This window comes from Sceloporus occidentalis, unplaced genomic scaffold (assembly GCF_023333645.1).
Source record: "Sceloporus occidentalis isolate IW3139 unplaced genomic scaffold, rSceOcc1.0.p SCAF_87, whole genome shotgun sequence".
NCBI classification, from domain to species: domain Eukaryota; kingdom Metazoa; phylum Chordata; class Lepidosauria; order Squamata; family Phrynosomatidae; genus Sceloporus; species Sceloporus occidentalis.
In genome coordinates this window covers 1,887,594-1,908,113 of record NW_028317067.1, presented here as the reverse complement: position 1 = coordinate 1,908,113, position 20,520 = coordinate 1,887,594, and the positions used below count along the sequence as shown (strand labels likewise).

At 44.0% G+C, this 20,520-nt stretch overlaps 1 protein-coding gene across 1 annotated transcript; it reads left to right on the top strand.

The window, feature by feature from the left end:
• The first annotated feature begins 10,725 nt into the window (after positions 1-10,725).
• Positions 10,726-18,599, top strand: LOC149284894 (transketolase-like protein 2). The gene is made up of 14 exons (XM_089496089.1): positions 10,726-10,832; positions 11,820-11,937; positions 14,255-14,368; positions 14,478-14,575; positions 15,400-15,591; positions 15,768-15,895; positions 16,004-16,197; positions 16,275-16,439; positions 16,660-16,816; positions 17,307-17,437; positions 17,550-17,633; positions 17,866-17,962; positions 18,047-18,166; positions 18,427-18,599. Exons 1-14 carry the CDS (start codon positions 10,726-10,728, stop codon positions 18,597-18,599), a joined length of 1,878 nt encoding a protein of 625 aa, XP_089352215.1.
• Positions 18,600-20,520: the final 1,921 nt, after the last annotated feature.

Sequence of the window (20,520 nt, the reverse complement as noted above, 5' to 3'; positions counted from 1 at the left end):
ACACTTTTGTTCCTGGAGTTTGACTAGAGGGATGCTTTACTAAGATGCTATTGATAATTAGCTAGTTAACTGAGTATAGCATTCAGAAGGAGAGGGAGGGCTCCTCATTTAGAAGAAGAGTGTATTTCATATAGACAGTTGTAATTTATAAACCAATTGTCTGCTGTTTCTATACACATTATTGTGACTTTTAAGGCTGTAGAACCCTGTGCCCTCATAGCCAGGAAACATTCAGAGCGCCTAGAAAAATACGGGCATCATGGGAGGAAGAAGCCTATCCATGAGGGGCTATCCATCTGAAAGTGGGACCCTTGGCAGGTAGGTTCCCACACACTCCTAGATGGATGCTTTCTCAGGATCCTCCTATTTCCCCGCTACTATTGCCCTTTTTTATTTATATTATTGGGGTAGTTATCCCCAATCATTTGTGTCCTTATAAGAGAATGGTGGTCACCATTTTTCTCCCACCATGTTTTCCTCATTTGCAGGAAATGCAATTTAAGTCAATTTTAAACATTAAAGACTTTCCTGTAACCTGGGATTACTGATATTGGGGATTTGCATCCCTACATAAGAACAAAATAAGTGCATTGGCTTCTTTAAAATAAGTGAAAGTCATTTTTAAAGTGCAATGACACATTAACATTGTTGAACATAATAAACATGCCTATGCCTGGCTTATCTAACTCCATAAAAGCCCAGCAATCATGTGGCAGTGTGAATTCATCTGCAAATAAGAGGGTGATCATTCCCCTCCGCTGCCTGGGATGTTTTCAATGGAAAGGTATATGATCCGAATACAAACCTCGAGCCTCAAAAATGAACAATTTAATCAAACCATGTTATTTGACATGAATGACCAGCCAACCATTTCAAATCTAAATTGTTCGGGTTGAATAACATTTTAATATGCTGTCAGTTTATCGAGCTGAAGGTTTGATATGCTGACAAACGTGATTCGTGTTGCTGTCTGATTTTCTTATCTTGTCATTTGTATTTAACAATAACTTTTTGATCAAATCAAGGAGTGTTTTGGACAGCACTACTGCAACCGTGACACAAAAGGCTTGGATAAAATATAAAATGAGCTATTAATTAAGAGAAGTACTAACATATCTCACATTTAACCAAAGCAAGTATCCTACTTGAGATATTGGAAGATGCCGAGAAGAAGCAAATCAAAGAAAGCGTTAGCTGGAGTTAGGTTGGGTCTATAAGTGTTTCTCTACTGAAGGACACTGAAGAGATGTGGAATCAAGAGTTTTTAGGAAACGTATTTCATAGTACAATTAACAGGGAGCTGAAAGATTTAGGTCATGATAGGGAGGTAACTGTGTCTGGGAGTTTTTCATGATATGGGTAGAAATGTAAGAGGCAAAACATCTATGTAAAACTATATACATCAAAGTCAGGATATCACATTTTATTTTTGACTTGTTAGGAAGAAGCATTACCCTAGAGCAGATTCTTGGGCAGTGGCATACTCAGGGGGGTGCCACACTGGCACACAGAGGCGGGCGGCCCTCAGGCCAGTCCAAAATTGTTCATAAAAGGCAGGTCTGACTTGGACCAGGCAGGTCCAGACCAGCCCTTTGTGAACAATTTTGAACCAGACCAAGGAGGCAGGAACGTAGTGGGACCTTGCATTAACGGAACCCTGTGGTGAAACATGAGGCTGCTCACAGCAGGAGGGAAAGCTGTGGTTGAGGTAAAGGGGGAAAGTAAGGGAAGGAGAGGGAGGATGGATGTGTACATGTTTGTGTGTGAGCATGGATGTGTATATGTGTGTGTAAGAGCATGGGTGTGTAAGAGTATGTGAGCATGAATGTATATTGTAGTGGGTATGAGAGGGAGTATCTATTAACATGAGTGTGTAGGGTGTGTGTGTTAGTATGTTCATGTGTATGTGTGTAAGTCTGTGCAAATGTGAGAGTGTGTGTAAAAATGTGTTCCAGTGCATATGTGAGTTACCATGGGGGCGGCAAGGGGCCGTTTGGAGGAAGCACAATATACAATCCACACCGGGGGCCAAATACTCTAGGTACGCCCCTGTTCTTGGACAGACTAGGGTATAGGTATGAGAGTGATATGGATAAAGGTAGGTAGCAGGATTCAAGATACAGGGGACATGAAAGATAATACAGCTAGCTTTTTTAATTAACTATTGTTTCAATTCAGCCTATAATTAAGATATTGTGTTTGCCACACAGGATAAACAAGATGAAGGCTGTACATCCTTGCATTCCGCTTCTGCTGTTCATTATGGTATCTTGTGGAATAAATCCTGTATTTGGTGCAAAAGACGCAGAGAGCTCTGAAGTTTTAATACGTCAGAAGCGAGACGAGGAACCACAATATCTAGGTGAGCAAAAAACACAAAACAAAACATTAAAAGCTTTTTTAAATCCTTGGGTATGTTCAAGACAGCCTTATGCCTATCCAACATATTACCGTATTTGCTCGATTATAAGACGACCCTGATTATAAGACGACCCCCCAAAATCTGAATATTAACTTAGGAAAAAAGAAAAAGCCTGAATATTAGACGACCCTAAAGGAAAAAAGTTTTACCAGTAAATGTTAATTCATGTAAACTATTTTTTTTAATAAAAGCTATGATTGAGAAAAATATTTTTTTTGTTTTTATTTCTTGTATTTTCCAGCCTGTCCCCCAGTTACGCACATCTGCCCCCAGGCTTGCCACACCAATATGGCACTGTGGCCCATGATATGCCTTTTAACCCTCTATATGCCACTGTGCCCCATGGTATGCCTTTTGACCCCCTATATGCCACTCTGCCTCCAGAAATGCCTTATACCCCTATATCCCATTCTGGCATTTAGGGGGTTAAAATGCATATTATGGGGCAGAGTGGCATATAGGGAGGTATAAGGCATTTCAGGAGGCAGAGTGGCATTAAGGGAGTTAAAAGGCATTGTATAGAGCACTCTGCCTCCAGAAATGCATTATACCCCTATATGCCACTCTGGCATTTAGGGGGTTAAAAGGCATATTATGGGGCAGAGTGGCATATAGGGAGGTATAAGGCATTTCAGGAGGCAGAGTGCTCTATTAAATGCCCCCTTAACGCCACTCCAGAAATGCCCTATGCCCCCATTTAACTAACACACACACACACACTCTCTCCCCCCCCTCCCCTCCCCTCTCCTCTCCCCTCCCCTCCCCTCTCAGCCCTCTCTTACCGGTGCTTCCAGCCGGGGCAGCGGGTTGACGTCGCCTTCTGCTGCAGCCGGAAGGAGGTGGAGTTGGCAGCGGGGGTTTGTATGCGTCCGTCGCGTATACTTTCCCCGGCTGTCAGAGATCAGAGATCTCTGACAGTCGGGGAAGGTCTACGCGACGGACGCAGACAACCCCCGCTGCTAGCCACACCTCCTTCCGGCTGCAGCGGACGTTGTCTACGCGGATCGCGTAGACGTCAACCCGCTGCCCCGGCAATACAGCAGGAAGCACCGGTAAGTGTGTATGATGGGGGGGGGGGGGTGAGACAGGAGGATCCAGGTCCCCTGCAGCGGTGCGGGGGATCTGGATCTTAGTCTCCTAATCAGACTCTATTTGAGGTCTGATTAGAAGACGACCCCGATTAGAAGACGAGGGGTATTTTTCTGAAAAAAACCTCGTCTTATAATCGAGTAAATACGGTATAATTTATTTTCAGTATTAATCTCTACCACTTCTGCTGGGAAATGACTCCACATATCCAAAAGCCTTTCAACTAAGTTATAATTTCTCAAGCTACATTAAAACCATGGTTGGATTTGGGTAAAATAATCCTCTTCGTGGGGGGTGACGATTGTCCATTTACGATATGAACCATAAAAAACATGAACATTTTGAATAAGATCCTACAGAGATCACTAACATAATTCCTGTATATATATTTTTGCTTCCATTAGATGAAATGTATTGGTCTGGTGAACAAGACCGATGGCCAACACTGGATGAGTATTCTGGCAAAAGAAGGCGATCTAGTAAAAGGGCAAACAGTATCTTAGATAATGAGGAAAGAGTGGAACATCTTGGAAGACGGGAAGATTTAGAGGGAAATGTGATCTATGGTACTAGTCCGTTTGAAACGAGGAAAAGAACAGGTGCTCACATCAGCCCCGAAGAAGACAAGGAATACATTTTGAAAAGAGAGAACATTGAAAAGAGCCTGTACGATCTCCTGTCATCCAAATCCCAGTTTGCTACCGAGAGGAGAAACAAGGACGACCTAAACGATTTATACCTGGCAGCTGAGCTGCTAAAAAGACACCGAGTGCCACGGGGTTTAGATGATTCTCCTCATAAAGTAGTCTCAGGTCGTGAAAATGATATTCAGCAGCTGTCTGACAAAAGAGTCCAGCGTAATGATCGTTTCGGGAAAGATGTGATTCAATCCTGAAATTAAAATCATTTAATTCCGCGGTCTTGCACCTACCATGGCAATAACTTTTAGTCTTTTCTTCCTATGGCAGGTATAAATAACAAATAACATTAAATGGCCAAAGTAGTGATCTAAAACTAACAGGAAAATAAATATTGGTGTATTGGCATTAAAAGAAGCTGTACCCATTCTCTTCTCTGTAGCACCAAGTATCAAGTATACGCTTCCAGCTACCCTGCTGTGGGTGGACAGCCTTTACTAACACACCTATAGCTCCCATGACCCATGAGCTGGCTCTATATCATACGGGTTGTAATAAAAAAAACTAGCGACATCGGGGTTGGCCGGTCTTGCCCTTCACATGCACCGGCAAACAGCTATGCATGTTGTAACATTCTCACTTCTTTAAATACCCAAAGGACAAAATAGGAGTAATGCCAATGGTCGCCATCAAGAAAAGATTCTATTTGGCCTCCCACCTCCCAAATGTCATTCTATTATTGTTATTTTAATAAATATGTCCCATCCATCTCAGCTATGCATCCCTCACAACTGTCCCAATTTCCGCTGGACAGTGACAATTTTGTCACTCTATCCCGCGGTCCCACCGAGCTATACCTCCGTACTGCTTTTGGGCAGGACAGCGGAATTCAGGACAACTATGCCACACTCCAGATTTCATTCTCTGGTGTCTATGACATTGGATACTGTGCTTGAGCAGAATTTGTGAACATGCGCACTCTTCCAATGGCATTACTTCTCAGGCTCCCCTCCTCAGGATGCCCGGGCTAGAAGTTCTTAGAAGTTGGAAGGTATGCTCATTCCATACACATAATGCAGTTTTAATGTTATTTTGAGCTAGCATCTTTTATAATATGCCTAGGGGAGTTTGGGACGTGGATCTAGAAGTGGACATCCCTTGATTTTGTTCCCTATCTGGAAATATTTTCAGACACCCATGCACATGCATGCCTTGAGTCCCACCATAAATGATTGGACAATGAGAATCCATTATGCACTGGTAGAATAAGTGATACCTTAAAATGAAAACTGTTTACACGTTTCCTAGTGTTATGATCATTTGTGTAGAAACCGTAAAATCTAGTTATAGGCTCAAAAGAATAGGCAGATAGATCATTAAGGGCACCCCATTTCAAGAACACCAGAACGGTACAAAAGATATAAAAAAAATAACCCTTATTAGTATCATTCCCAAAATATACACTGAAACAAATCACCACATGGTTGGAAAGTCAATTAAAAATATGTATCTACTAGAAAATACGTAGATACATGGGGAATTTACAACAATAGAGGAAAGTGCTTTGTAATAAATAGGCAGTGGTCTTTGATTGTTCAGCCCCCCTCATTATTCTAGGTTAAAAATGACGGGACACTTCACTGATATCTCGATACATCAGTATTAACCGGCAGCTGAGGTGAGGGACACTTGAAAAAACAGTGATTAAAAAAACATAAGACTGTTGACCCCAACTTGCCCACCAAAAACTCTGCATCCTTAACCCAATGTGCATCTTATTGGCCAGCACTGTCAAGCGAAATGGACATCGGTTTTAGGATCCTGTGCAATCCTTTACATTTGTTCTAGATTCCCCGTGTCTCCTGGAGAAGGCTATTGGCCCACAATCTTTTAATCCAAATAGTCCAGAGGTTTTAGTGCTGTAACATTTTAGTAGATTATGCCTACACACACACACTCACACTTTAGTTATATTGCATTTAAGTAGCACAATACATTCTTTAAATGCCTTTATGTCAAGTTGTTGAGTGCCGTTGCATATATTAATGCTAGTTGCTAAAATAATAAAAAGAGACATCTCAATTGATGTTTTCCCTTGCTTTAGGCATGAGCGTTATGGTGTTGTCAATATAATACTGCTATAAAGAGTTGTTAATGAATTATAATGTTCGGCTATTTATTTTTTTTGGCTGGTAAATGTATATTCTATAGAAAACAAATATGCCTTGGAATATTTCTTGTAGAGCATGACTCAATAAAGTGATTGTTGGAAAACTCTAATTTTGGGGTTATCTTTTCTTTATGCGGATAGTAGTAACAGTAATAGAAGTAGTAGGGGTGCATGGGGCAGGTGGTACCAATTATTTTAGGCCATTCAAACATGGACAAAAACATTAACAAATAGGACGGACCAAAAAGTTGGAAGGTATGACCATCTCGGGCTATTCACAGCCTGGACTGGGCACAATAGCAGGTCAAGAGCAAATTGTCTAAAAAGATACATTTCATATGTATATACCGTATTTGCTCGATTATAAGAAAGGTTTTTTCCAGAGCAAATGCTCTGAAAAATACCCCTCGTCTTATAATCGGGGTCGTCTTATAATCAGACCTCAAATAGGTCTAACTATGAGACTAAGATCCAGATCCCCCGCAGCTATGCAGGGGACCTGGATCCTCCTGTGTTATGCGCAGACCTTCCCCGGCTGTCAGAGGTCAGCCCTGGTGCGGGGAACTCTGATCTCTGACAGCCGGGGAAGGTCTGCGTAATGGACGCAGACAACCCCCGTTGCTAACCGCACCTCCTCCCGGCTGCAGCGGAAGTTGCCTACGCGAATCGCGTAGAGCTCTACACGCTGCCCGGACTACGCACCGGGGACTCAGAAGCACCGGTAAGTTTGGAGGAGGGAGGGGGAGGGAGTGTTAAATGGGGGCATAAGGCATTTCTGTGCTCTATGAAATGCCTTTTAACCCCCTTAATGCCACTGCCTCCAGAAATACCTTTTAACCCTCTATACGCCACTCTGTCTCCTGAAATGCCTTATACCTCCCTATATGCCACTCTGCCCCATAATATACCTTTTAACCCCCTAAAAGCCAGAGTGGCATATAGGGGTATAAGGCAATTCTGGAGGCAGAGTGGCACAATAGGGGTCAAAAGGCATATCATGGGGCACAGTGGCATTTAGAGGGTTAAAATGCCTATCATGGGGCACAGTGGCATATAGGGGGTATAAGGCATTTCTGGGGCAGAGTGGCAAGCCTGGGGGCAGATGTGCATAACAGGGGGTGCAGGTTGGAAAAAAGAGGAAATAAAAACAAAATATTTTTCTCAATCATAGCTTTTATAAAAAAAAATTAGTTTACCTAGTTTACATGTTTTCTTTTTTTCATAAATTAATATTCAGATTTTCGGGGAACGTCTTATAATCAGGGTTGTCTTCTAATCGAGCAAATACGGTATATGATAAAAAAACATGCTATTTAAAATAAAGGGGGGTCACAAGAAAACATTCTTGCCTGGGTTGCCATTTGATTATTTACAGAGATGGTCCTAGACTCCCTGTTATGGGCACGCCTTGAATCCCGGCCGGGTACGCCCGTCGGTTCTGCAATGCTTCCTGCTGAGACCGAAGGGGTTAAACCGCTGCCAACGCTAGACGATACTAGCAAGGCAGCGTTTAGGAACTGCCCGGTGTCCCTCCGATCGTAGCCAGCAGCTCGCCGAGGCGCAGCTACAGGCAGTACAGGGATTGTCCTGAGACAATAGGTGATATAGCTGGTCCTTGAAGCATTAGACAAGACTAATGTCCAGGGAGAAAAGAACACTTTATTGGGGAAACACCCAGGCTTATATACAGGTTAGGTGATAAAAAGGTCATACATCACGTCCACATCTTCCCGCCCTGCCCGGACAGTCCAGCCCCACGCTTAGGCCACGGAGCCCTGCAATTTTCGTATAAATGTAGCCATCGTTCTCGGGGTGATCCCGAAAGAGCAGTGGTGATCCCGGGGTACCGATGGATAGCTCGGGCTCCTGAGGATATCCTGTCCAAAAAGCGACGTGATCGGGGACCCCGAGCAGCAGCAGCTCAAAGTTTCCCTGAGACGGACCGCGAGATATGTGATAACTGCGCCGGCTGCTCTCTGGTATCCTGGCAGCCCCAGTGGCCGGGGAATCTGCAGGAGGCTTCTTCTACGAACCACCCCTGGTCAGCACCTCCACCGACCCTGGGGTATCTCCATACGATAGTGCTGTGGTTGGGCCGATGGTGTCCGGGCTATACAGGGTTAAATGTCCAGGGGCAGGGCATGTGGCACATGGATAGGGTAGGACATGAGGGAGAGCAAAGTACACACAAATAAACACCACATATATGGGGAAATACATAAGTAATATCTCAGCACATTTTAACCCCAGATGGTCAGAATACTACTACAGACAGCACCGATTAACCCGGGGCGTCACAACCTCCCGTGACCCATAGTCCGACAGACCCGGCTAGATCCTCACGGGTCGGCCTGGGGCTGTCTGGGAAAGTTAGTTGGGTATCAAGTCTGTTTGCCGGGAGAGACCATCTGCGTTCCCATTCTGCTTTCCTGGACGGTGAAATTGTAAGGTTGCAGGGCCAGACTCCACCGTAATAAGCGTCCGTTGTCCCCAGAAACTCGGTTCAGCCAAATGAAGGGGTTATGGTCGGTGAGTACGGTAAACGATTATCTGTATAGGTATGGTTGCAGTTTCTTGAGAGCCCACACCAGCGCTAGGCATTCCTTTTCCACAGCTGCATACACGACTTCCCTGGGGAGCAGCTTCCGGCTGATGCAGGCTATGGGGTGCTCGCTACTGTCGGTTCCCACTTGGCTTAAAATGGCTCCCAGCCTGAATGTAGAGGCATCTGTGTGAACACAAAATCGCTTGGCTGGGTCAGGAGTGGCTAATACGGGTGCAGAGACTAAGGCACTCTTTAACTGCTGGAAGGCGGCTTCACACTTTAGAGACGACAGGACCTGTTGAGGTAATTTCTTTTTTGTCAGGTCCGTCAGTGATTTGGCAATGGCGATATAGTCGGGGACGAATCGTCGGCAATAACCCGCTGTGCCCAGAAAGGCTAATACCTGTGTCTTGGTTGTAGGGGTGGGCCAGTTGGCGACTGCCTCTACCTTAGCAGGTTTGGGTCGTTGTCGCCCGCTGCCCACCCGGTGGCCTAGAAAAGACACTACCGGCGCACGCAGCTGGGGTACAAGGAATGCCTGTCATCTAGCCGATGGATAGCTTGGGGTCCAAAAAGCGACGTGATCGGTCAAAGGGACCCAGAGCGGCAGCAGTTCAAAGTTTCCCCAGGAAGGACCGCGAGATAGCCGGCGATGAGGTCTCTCATCCTCATTTCGCATTCTATCATCTACCCATCTCTTATCGTTCTCCTTTTTCTTTCTGTGTTGCGAGCTGTGGTGGCAGCGCGAGGTCTATTTCTTCAGACCTGTGCTTCAGAGCTTCCTCGTGGTGTAAAATGACTCCATTTTTTTATATATGGGGACTGCTCAATAATACGTTAAGAGTCCTTGGTGTGCAACGTTTCTTCTTCAAATGTATCTTGCACCAGAGTTGCCGTCATCCTCATACTATAAGAATCAAGGCCAGGCACACATAAAAGACTGCATTTGGAGATAACACTAAATATTCTATCGCAGAAAAAGGTACCGATGTACCGACCTGTGGGGTAAGATGAGGACAGGGAGTATGCATTAAACATTACGCTGGGCCCGCTATTGCCTTAAACAGTTAAATATATGTTTCACGCACAATTAAGTTCCTTGTAGTATTTGGTGTTCATGTCAGCAATGGATTAAAGCCAAAATCTGACTTGCAGGACTGGTTTACGATGGAATGAACAGCTGTTGTGCCAGCTATGCAGAACTGGGAAAGTCTGGATAGTGACAAGTTTGGCAAAAGATGAATGAAATGTAATATAGTAACGTGCCGGGATCTACACCCACCGGGGCAACATGACGCGCCCGATGGGGCCTCAAACTGCTACAACCCCAGGTTACACGTTAACACGGGGTAAATTATACCGCTCCGTCATAGCCTACATATATACATACATATATATACTATATGCATTTATATATATCTACTGTATGTGTATATATATATATATAGCTCTTCTGTGCTTATAAAAAAATATATGTATTATTTTATTTAGTGTAAATAATTTATATATATATATATTAAATAGAACTACTCATCTGTTTGGCAAATAAGGGGTTAACAGGCGGCTTTCCCGCTCTATCGATCTGTACATTTTCTGTATGTATTAACGTAGTTATATAAAAGTATTATCTCGTCACTGGCGTTAATATTTAGTCACGGAGAACGTGACCGGTGGCGTTCAGAGGCCGGGGCCGCGCTCGGGGATGGGGTGAGCGCTGCACCACCACCTCCTGCCCCCAATAAAAGCAGCTCTCCTCCTCTCCTCCTCATGTGAGATCACTTCCTCTCGGGGAGGGGGATTGACTTGTCTTTAAAGCCCAGCCGTGTGAGACTTCAGCACCGCATAGCGCAGCATCCTCAGCATGGACACCTACCAGAAGCCGGAGGATAAGGACTTGCAGGCCTTCCAGGACCTGGCCAACCGCCTGAGGATCCACTCCATCAGGGCGACATGCGCCTCCAACTCGGGGTGAGTGCAGCGGTCACTTGCCGGGCCTTCACTCACGTGTCATCGGGTGATCTCTTCCCACGTGCTCCCACGCCACACTAATTTATCCCATTTCCACTTCGTGCTACCCTTAAGTCACTTTACCTTCTTTCCCCACTGATTGCTGTTGTGGCCCCCGGTCTCTGGCTCCTCACCTTTCGGAGGTCTCGCCTGTGCACCCACGTGTTTAGCTTCTCTTCTTCCTCGCCCTTTAAATGTCAGAATGCAAATGAATAGGAAGGATGCCCCTCTCACACCTTCATATGAGGGTCCAGGGGGGCATCGTCCCCATCCTTGCACATTATTTTTATATTCATGCAGCCACACATGGCCCTGATTGGAACTCTCTGGGAGTTTAGTTCTTTGGCCCAGGATAGCACCCTGGGGACTGGCAGACTATTCTATCTGATGAGTCGTAAAGTATTCTATGAATTAAACATGGAGTAAAATAAATCTGATCCTTAATATAGAATGTGGCCACATGTTTCCTGCCAGGTACTCTTCTTTGTGTCAGGGATGTGGTTCCATGGCACGGTGCTGCATTGGCAGCTTTCTTTTGATACTGTGGCATGTCGGCTGTAACTGGCTGAGGGTAGCGGATTCCTCTGAGGGTGCAAGTCCATAGCTGCTAAGATCACGTGTAACCGGCTGCCCAGTCCTGGCAGACATCTCCATGAACTTGCTGACAGTCTGATGCATTGTCTGGAGACTGTGTGGGGGGGGTCACACAAGGTGATGCATGCTCGTTGGTCTTCGTTACGGTACATCTTGTGTGGCCGGTGATAAGAACTCAAAGACCCTGTACCTCCGACTCTTCTAAATGCTTCCTAACTTAAAGGTACAGCCCGTGTCCTAGACCCGCAGTGGTTTCTTGGTGTTTAGCAGACCATGTAACTCTTCGTGTTCCTCGCATGCTTGATCCTCTTTGCATCCTTTTTAACTTGTTCTGTGTCCCTGTGGTTCTTCCAGACATCCCACGTCCTGCTGCAGTGCTGCGGAGATCCTGTCTGTGCTGTTCTTCAACACCATGAGATATGATGCTGCGGACCCTGGAAATGTTAACAACGACCGTTTTGTCCTTTCTAAAGTGAGTCCTCTTTAGAGCGAAGGCAAATAACCTACCTTAAGGGGGCGCTCCAGCCATTGTAGGCAGTAACATATCCTGGCAGCAGGCAAAGGGGCAACGGTCTCCCTGGTACCAAGCTGGGGGGGCAGATCGCCTGGTAGGCTTTATAAAAAAAGGTGCTCTGTTTCTTAAAAGGTGCACATTGGCTTTTACCGTAATTGCTCAATCGTAAGACTAGATCTTTTGCCAGAAAAAAATATCTGAAAAAACATCCCATTCTTGGTCATCTTTTATTCAGACCCTGCAGCAAACCAGATTTAGCGTGCGTTTTTGCCCGATCGGTGGCAATGTGGCTTTTCTGGATAAGTGAGGCTATTCAGGAAAAGAAAAACGAGCGGTTCGGCAGCCAATCACTGTTTTGGCCTGGTTCGTCAGCGACTGGTCAATGCGACATAGGGAGGGGTGTTCCAGGATGCCTCTGGATTGGAGGAGGCCTGAAATACCCAAAAAGCGTCTGCAATTGACTAGGGGCTTCTCGCAATCCACAGTCACCCACCTAAGTTGGTGGTGGGATGATTCTGGTTGCCTTAAGAGTCAGACAGGGATTTTTTTTTTTTTTTTTTTTTTCCCCCCCCTTCCTCTCCATGTGATCGCTGTGAAAATCAATCTATTTTTAATAAAACACACTTTAGTCAGAGAGATACTGCGTCTCTAAAAATACCGTATTGGCTCGATTATAGGCTGCACCCTAAAAGCTAGGTGCTAATACACATTGTATTTTAACATTTTTGGTATCTATTATGCAGTTAGTCAACATGTTGCATACAAACAGGAAACCAATAGCCATTTTAATGCACCTTACTTATAGATACCAATACTTACCAATGCAGACTCCCGGGTGTGTAGCAGGGCCGGCGGAGGACATCTGCGCGATACGCGTAGACAACTTCCAGTGCCGGCAAGGGATATTGTTAAAGCATATCGCACGGACGTGCCGGCAGCGGAGGTTGTTTACGTGCATAGTCCCAGCCGGTGCGATGCACGTAGACAACTTCCTGTGCCGACACTACCCCCTGTGGAAAGTGCTGGCAGGGGACGCTGTCTCGGCGCATTGCATAGACGTCCACGGCTGCAGGATCCAGGTCCCCTGCAGTGCTGCGAGGGATCTGGATCCTAATCCTGCCTGGTGCCCGGAACTGCATGTCCAGGGCGTCGGGCGCACATTCCTAAACCCCGAATATAGGCCGCACCCCCACTGTGTGTGTTGGGGGGGGGGGGGGGGGGTACGGCCTATATTAGGGCAAATATGGTAGAATAATAAATACAACTTGTTTTCAAAACCTTTATTGCATTTGACACCGTAAACAAAGGGATAGGCCAATATTTATTAAAAAAAAGTCTTAAAAACAATGTTTAAAAAAAAAAAATTCTGTCACTCCTGTTCATCCTTTTAATTACATGTGCATCTAAAGGGGAAAAACACCCCCCCCCCTCTCCACACTGGGATATATATATTATATATGTGTGTATTGTATCTGGTATGCTGCCATGGCTAGGGGCACTCCCTAAGTGATGTGTAGGATGGCCCTAAAGGTAAATAAATAACTGATCATGGGTGCTGTGATGCACATGATGGCTGCTCAGTACATTTTGTGCTGCATTTGGGTTTTTTTTGTTTTTTTATTCCTTCTACTTCAAAAACTGTCAATATTCATTTACCCCTTTCCCAATTGCCCATGCTAAACTTTGTGCAGGAGATGTGATCGGCCAAATGCATGCACTCATTCATTCATACCTACCACTGGCTGATGGAGGCTCCAAGGTCGTGTCAATGGCTCTAATCAGATTAACGGATAACTTTGGCAAACATTTCTCGCTCCTACATTCCAGGTGTCCGGGGCAAGTTGACCATATGGATTATATATAAACTGTGTCCAGTGTTGGGTTTTGTTTTCCCACCCCAGTGCTGGCATGGTAAAGCTTGAGGATGCATGCACAGCCATATTTATAGTTTTATCTCTGCTGGCTTCAGATCTGTAGAGATGACAGAGGAAGAATGTAAAACTTTACATTTTTAGTTATATACGGCCGGGAAGCATAAGCATGGGCCTTTAACTGACACCTTCTGTAATGACTGTTGTACTCCTGAATCCATGATTACTGCTGGTGCAAAAATCAGACACTTCAGTGCTCTGCAGATTGAACCATTTAATGTGTTGCTGATGATGAGACCATTTTTAAAATGTTTTTATATAGATATACTTATATAACTTGTATTTAAGGGCTATTAATTCCTAGCAAATTGAAGGCAAAGCTCATGAATATACTTCTCTTCCAGGGCCACGCTGCTCCCATTCTTTATGCCGCCTGGGCTGAAGCTGGTTTTATCAAGGAATCTGATCTGCTGAACTTGAGGAAAATAGACTGTGATCTGGAGGGACACCCTACACCTGTAAGTATCTCCGGACAGTGCTCACAGCTCACCACTCGGGGGCAGTAGTGAGTTATTTCACAGTGGCATATGTTGGTACTACACCTAATATATCTGTCCCTCCTGGCAGAAACTACCCTTTGTTGATGTTGCCACTGGCTCTTTGGGACAAGGTCTTGGGGCAGCGTGCGGTATGGCCTACACTGGGAAATACTTCGATAAAGCCAGGTAAGGAATGTGGCCTGTATAAATTACAGTAGTTGCCATAGGAACAATACTTTGTATATGGAGCTACCAGCCTTCATGCATACAAATGACTTTATGTATGGTGCTTCATTTTACATTGGTGTGCTGAATGAGGATTTTGCAACATAGAATGTAAATCATTTTGGTTTAACCCCTTAATCTATGGACATACCGGTGTGCCAGGAATACCTTTAGGTTGTATCTTTATATTAAGCTGTATGAGGTCATTTAGCTGTCTTCATGGAAAACAAGGGAACTTCTAGCTGTAACATAATTGTAAAAGGGTTTTTCTAATGATCAATTAGCCTTTTAAACTTAAACGGGTTAGCGAACACAAGTTGCCATTGGAACATGGGAGAGATAAATGGCTTCTGTATGCGTATGGAGATATTACAACTTCCAAATATGAAGCTTACCCTATAAGCTCCTATGTAGGGCATGGATGGTGCCCTCTAGAAAATTAAAGATGTGTAATTTGTGTACATAAAACACAAAAGGCGAATCTGTTTAATCCAAGAGTTCAGTAACTATGGCACTAAAAAGCCATGGTAACAAAGGGTTTAAACATTAAAACCCTATAAGAATTGGGCTGGTCGGTTTGTAACATCATTAGAGACTCGTATGGGGCTTAGTGGTTTACTTGGTGCTGAATGCGACACAGAAACCCGACGTATCGTTTATCTCAAGGCTGCAAAGACCGAGTACTTTGGGCTGGTGGAATTGGACAAGGGTCCTCTGAAGTCTATTATCTGAGTGGTAGTGACTTGTGGCATGTTTTGTGTTAATACAATGCTTCCTTTCTCCAGCTACCGTGTATACTGCTTGTTGGGCGATGGTGAGTCTTCTGAGGGTTCTGTCTGGGAAGCTATGGCATTTGCTTCTCATTACCAGCTGGACAACCTGGTGACCGTCTTTGATGTCAACCGTCTGGGGCAGAGCGAGGCAGCCCCTCTTCAGCATAATACAGATGTATACAGAAAGAGATGTGAAGCATTTGGGTAAATACTGATAACGTTAATGTTACTTAAACTTTGCAGGGATGTCTCCATCTTCTGAGATGGTTTTATTGGAGAGATAGTTTGTGGACCCCATGCTTGTATCTTCTTGTGGATATTTTCTCCAGCCTTTTATGTACCTACGGCCAAGGAACCTCATACGTTTGTTTTGTGTACAGGTGGAACACTTATGTTGTCGATGGTCATGATGTGGCAGAGCTGTGTAACATGCTGTGGCAGGCAGAGCATGTAAAGAACAAACCCACTGCTATTATTGCAAAGACCTACAAAGGGAAAGGCATCTCGGGTATGGGCTGAAAGATTCAGTTTTCCAGCAAATGCACTACAAACTCTATCCACAATACCAAGGGCTTGCTTGTGTCTAAAGAGCAAACTTCTTGTGTTTTTTCTGCAGGAGTTGAAAATGAGGATAACTGGCATGGCAAGCCAATGCCAAAAGACAAAGTTGAATCTATCATCAATGAGGTCCAAAACCAAATCCAGACCAATCGGAAGCTGGCCCCTAAAGCTCCGACAATAGATGCTCCTGAAGTCAGTATTTCTGACATTAAAATGCCATCTCCTCCAAGCTACAAAATCGGGGATAAGGTAACTAATGTTAATTCTGAATAAATATGCGTAAATGTTTTTAGTATTGGTGTTTGAAACCTTTCAATCTGTTTCAGATTGCAACACGTAAAGCATATGGATTGGCTCTTGCAAAGCTAGGACACGCAAATAACAGGGTCATTGCTCTTGATGGGGATACCAAAAACTCAACTTTCTCTGAAATCTTCAAGAATGCACACCCTGACCGCTATATTGAGTGTTTCATAGCTGAGCAGAACATGGTAAGTGCTGCATGGGTTGGCATTTAGAGTAGACAAGTTTTATGTCTCATTTGACATTAGAGATATAGGTGGTGCATAGATTTCCCAGGATTCCCTTTTGTGGTTCCACACTTAACCTTTCAAAAGTGTCTTATGACTCTGTTCTGTTTGGACCCTCTATCATGTTGTATAGTGCCATTAAATACTCATTGTGTTTGTGGCTTTTTTTTCTCCCCCAAAGGTCAGTGTTGCAATGGGTTGTGCCACCAGGAACCGCACTGTGGCTTTTGCCAGCACCTTTGCTGCTTTCCTCAGCAGGGCATATGATCACATTCGAATGGGAGCCATATCTCAGTCCAACGTTAATCTATGTGGATCGCACTGCGGTGTATCTATCGGTGGGTAACAGGATATCTCCTTGGCTTTCTCTCCTGCATCTTGTGCTACTTGGAGAATAAAGAGTTTAGTTTTTAAAGTGGGTCTTGATTGATGTCAATAATGCATAGCTGAAAATAATTTGGAGGTATTGGATAAAGATGTGATGCGTTCTGCCATGAATAAGGTACTGAAACCGTAAGCCTCCTGGGAAACCATGTTGGTTTTCTTTAGCAGTCGTGGGGTGTGTGTGTGGGGGGGGGGGGTACTGTGACTTTTCACCCAGTTGGCTTGCATGATCCAAAGGTGAATGATCTGTCTCTTAAAACAATCATACAATTATGGCTGCCCATGGCATGTGAGTCCCCAGTAATTGCACATCCAGGCAAGCATGCTTGCAGCACCTAGGAAGCCATATTGAAACACTTCCTTTTCCAGAAGGAATGGAATGCCCCCTGGTATCTGTAGCTATTTTTGAATTTAAGTATTTTTATCTGTTGCCAACTGTCTCAGGTGAGGACGGACCATCCCAGATGGCTTTGGAGGATATTGCAATGTTTCGTGCCATTCCAACCTGCACAGTCTTCTATCCCAGTGACGGGGTCTCCACAGAACACGCAGTCCTGCTGGCTGCGAATACACCGGTAAGTCTAGACTGTTCTCGTACACAAACTACCTGTACTATCTTGAACTAGGGCTTTATTTTTTTTTCTTTCTTTTAGTATTTAACTAGTTATGCCTTTTTATCATTTTTAGGGAATCTGCTTCATTCGAACCAGTCGTCCAGATACTGCTATAATTTATTCTCCTGAAGAGAAATTTGAAATCGGCCAGGCAAAGGTAAGGTCCTTCGCAACATTCCTAGTGTGTGAAACTTCCCTGTTCACAAATGGATGCAGGGCAGCGGCATTAACCAATAAAAGGTCGCAATCCTGCCGTGAGCCCAGTCTATTACAAAGGTCCTATTAACATTCAGACTGAATCCCTGTTTGTCCAGATCTCTTGTTAGGGCTAATTTTATAACTGACTACTGCTCTGCAATAAGTGAGTTTTATGTCTGCTTTTTGTTCAGATTGTCCGTCAGAGCGATTCAGACAGAGTCACGGTTATTGGGGCAGGTGTTACGCTACATGAGGCTCTGGCAGCGGCTGATGAACTTGCCAAACAAGGTAGGACATTACACCAAAGCATTTCTGCTGTTCATAATGTGCTTATTCATTTACTGACCCAATATCTGCATGAAATACCTGCAGGTATAAACATACGTGTGATCGATCCTTTCACCATTAAACCCTTGGATGCTGCAACCATCATTTCAAGTGGAAGAGCGACCGGTGGCCACATAATTACTGTTGAAGATCACTATAGAGAAGGTAAGTGGTCCTGATGGAAACTCTCTGTTCTATTAGAGGATTTGACACACAAGTGAGGCATTTTCTTGCACGTTTAGAACCACCTCTTCCACCTTAATTGGGTTCCATAACTATGAACAGTCTTTGATATAAATCGAGAGAAACTCCGCCATAGTTTAATATAAATATGTAGTGTATGGACATAAATGTGTCTTAGGTGGTTCTTCGTAGGGCAGTAAACGGCCCAGATAACTCACTTTCTTTTTTTGTAAATCTTCCAGGGGGCATAGGAGAGGCTGTGTGTGCTGCGGTTGCCGGAGAGCCTGGATTCATTGTACAGAATTTGGCTGTTCGTGGTGTACCTCGCAGTGGGAAACCTACAGAACTTCTAGACATGTTTGGCATCAGTGCTAAAAGTATCGTCGAAGCTGTCAAGTCTACATTCTCAAATTAAATCTAGTAAACCTCTTTGCCAGAGGTTACGGCCATCGTTGGCTATATGTCAAAAATAGCACTTCTCCAGTCTGTGATTTAATACGTTGTTTCTGTGCTACCTCAGTGTAAACGGTTCCAGTTTCCACGCTTGCTCCTGGAACTTGCAGCTCTTATGTTTGTTGTGGCACTAGCTGATTTCTATAATGCTGTCTGTCTCAATGTCTGGTTTCTACACTTATCACAATAAAGACGACTTAATGGTTACCGTTGGGATCTCTTTAATTAAGCTAAAAAAAATATGCTAGTGTGAGAAGCATGCTGGGTCTTGTAACCTGTACCTGTCTGGTAATATTTCATCTGTGTTGGAAGTGTGTGTTTTTTTGTAAAAGGCACCAGGCCAGAACAGTTTGGAGGCAGGGTTGCAACGTAAAAAATGTTCAGCCCTACCACTTCAGCTACAAAAATCTTGCCTAATACAAAATCGGCACAGCCACCTCCACTTCACAATAAGGACTTCTGCTACATGTGAGAACTGATAGGTCTTTTGTGGTATAATCTGGTTTTACATCCGCAAAGTTTCTGCAGGGACACTCCACGCAGGTTTTTAACAAAAAAAAAAAAAATTATTTTGTATGAGCAATCGTAGCAGATTGGGCTCACAATGTGTTGGTGGATTGTCTCTAAATGCATCGTGGCCGTGGGATGGGATCTTTTGTTGGCTACTCCAATATTTTGACTGCGCAGCAAATATTTCTATAGATAAGTGCAAAACATACTGTAGGGAACATATGTTCTCAAATTGAGTTAACATAAGCTTTTTACATTCCCACATATCTTTATTGCAATAAAATCCCAAATACACATCAGTGCCTGATGAAGGTTATTACAACAGTCCCACTCTATCCACTCCCAACTTCTCCAGTCCCATGTGGTTATAATATGCTGCCGGCGCGCTTGTCGCTGTACCAGTGTTTATTAAATAAAATACTAAAGTCAAAAGGAATCGCTATATTAGAAGCATTTTTTATTTATGCCGCCCCCCCCCCCCCAATTATTCAGGGCCATAAAAACTATGTATGGACTACTTTATGTCCTGTTTACCAATAGTACAGCGCTGCGGAATATCATGGTGCTATATAAATCACTAATATAAGAATCAAAACATACTTGAATATGAGATACTCCTGTAAAACAGTTGCGCTAATCTTTCTAGGTTGTTTAGCGGTCTATAAAAATTTAGAACATATCTACATAACGTATACTTTGGCATGTTAATGCATATTCTCGAGCATTCACTTGACCCCGTTATTTTTAGGCTATTTAAGTTGTATACGTGTAACTTTTTCTATAGGTGGAACAGAAAATAAGATATGGCCCCCACATGTGCCTTTTACTAAAAGGGGTTCCACGGAATGTAAATTGAAATCTAGCATTAAAGCAGTTAACATTTATAAAAAGTGATTGTATTAATTGCTGTCCATGATGGGTTGTACTAGATTTAAATCTTTACATTTTGCAGTTCCATATCATAAACCCATTAAATGGTGATCACAAAAAAATCTGTTTTAGAAACCCACCTCTTGCATGGTATCGGAAGCAGCCATTATAGCAATCTGCTCCCAGGATTTGTAAAATTATGCGAAGTTACTGTCCCTCTTTGGTGAAAGATGACGGGCTCTGGCTCCTTGTACAAGACTGGAGACACTTCTGTTTCCCCTTATTGCGATCTACTTGTGTGCTCATCAGACAGCCTCAAAGAACCCAATGGGGTCTGTATAGACCATGCAGGGTAACTTAAATACTGTTAGTATAATAGTGCTGATGGAGGGGAAACCAGGCTTTCAGCAGACAGCCTCATCCCCTGAGATCTCCTATCCTGTGCTGGGCTTCAAATATGGTCACAGATGGTGCAGTGACATCTTAAACTTACCGGCTCAGAG

What these genes read in the sequence shown, in the direction of transcription:
- LOC149284894 (XM_089496089.1), top strand. Translation starts at nt 10,726, where the DNA reads ATGGACACCTACCAGAAGCCGGAGGATAAGGACTTGCAGGCCTTCCAG. An exon ending in TGGAGGGACACCCTACACCT is followed by an intron (nt 14,369 to 14,477) that starts GTAAGTATCTCC and finishes CCCTCCTGGCAG; the next exon opens with AAACTACCCTTTGTTGATGT. An exon ending in GCTACAAAATCGGGGATAAG is followed by an intron (nt 16,198 to 16,274) that starts GTAACTAATGTT and finishes AATCTGTTTCAG; the next exon opens with ATTGCAACACGTAAAGCATA.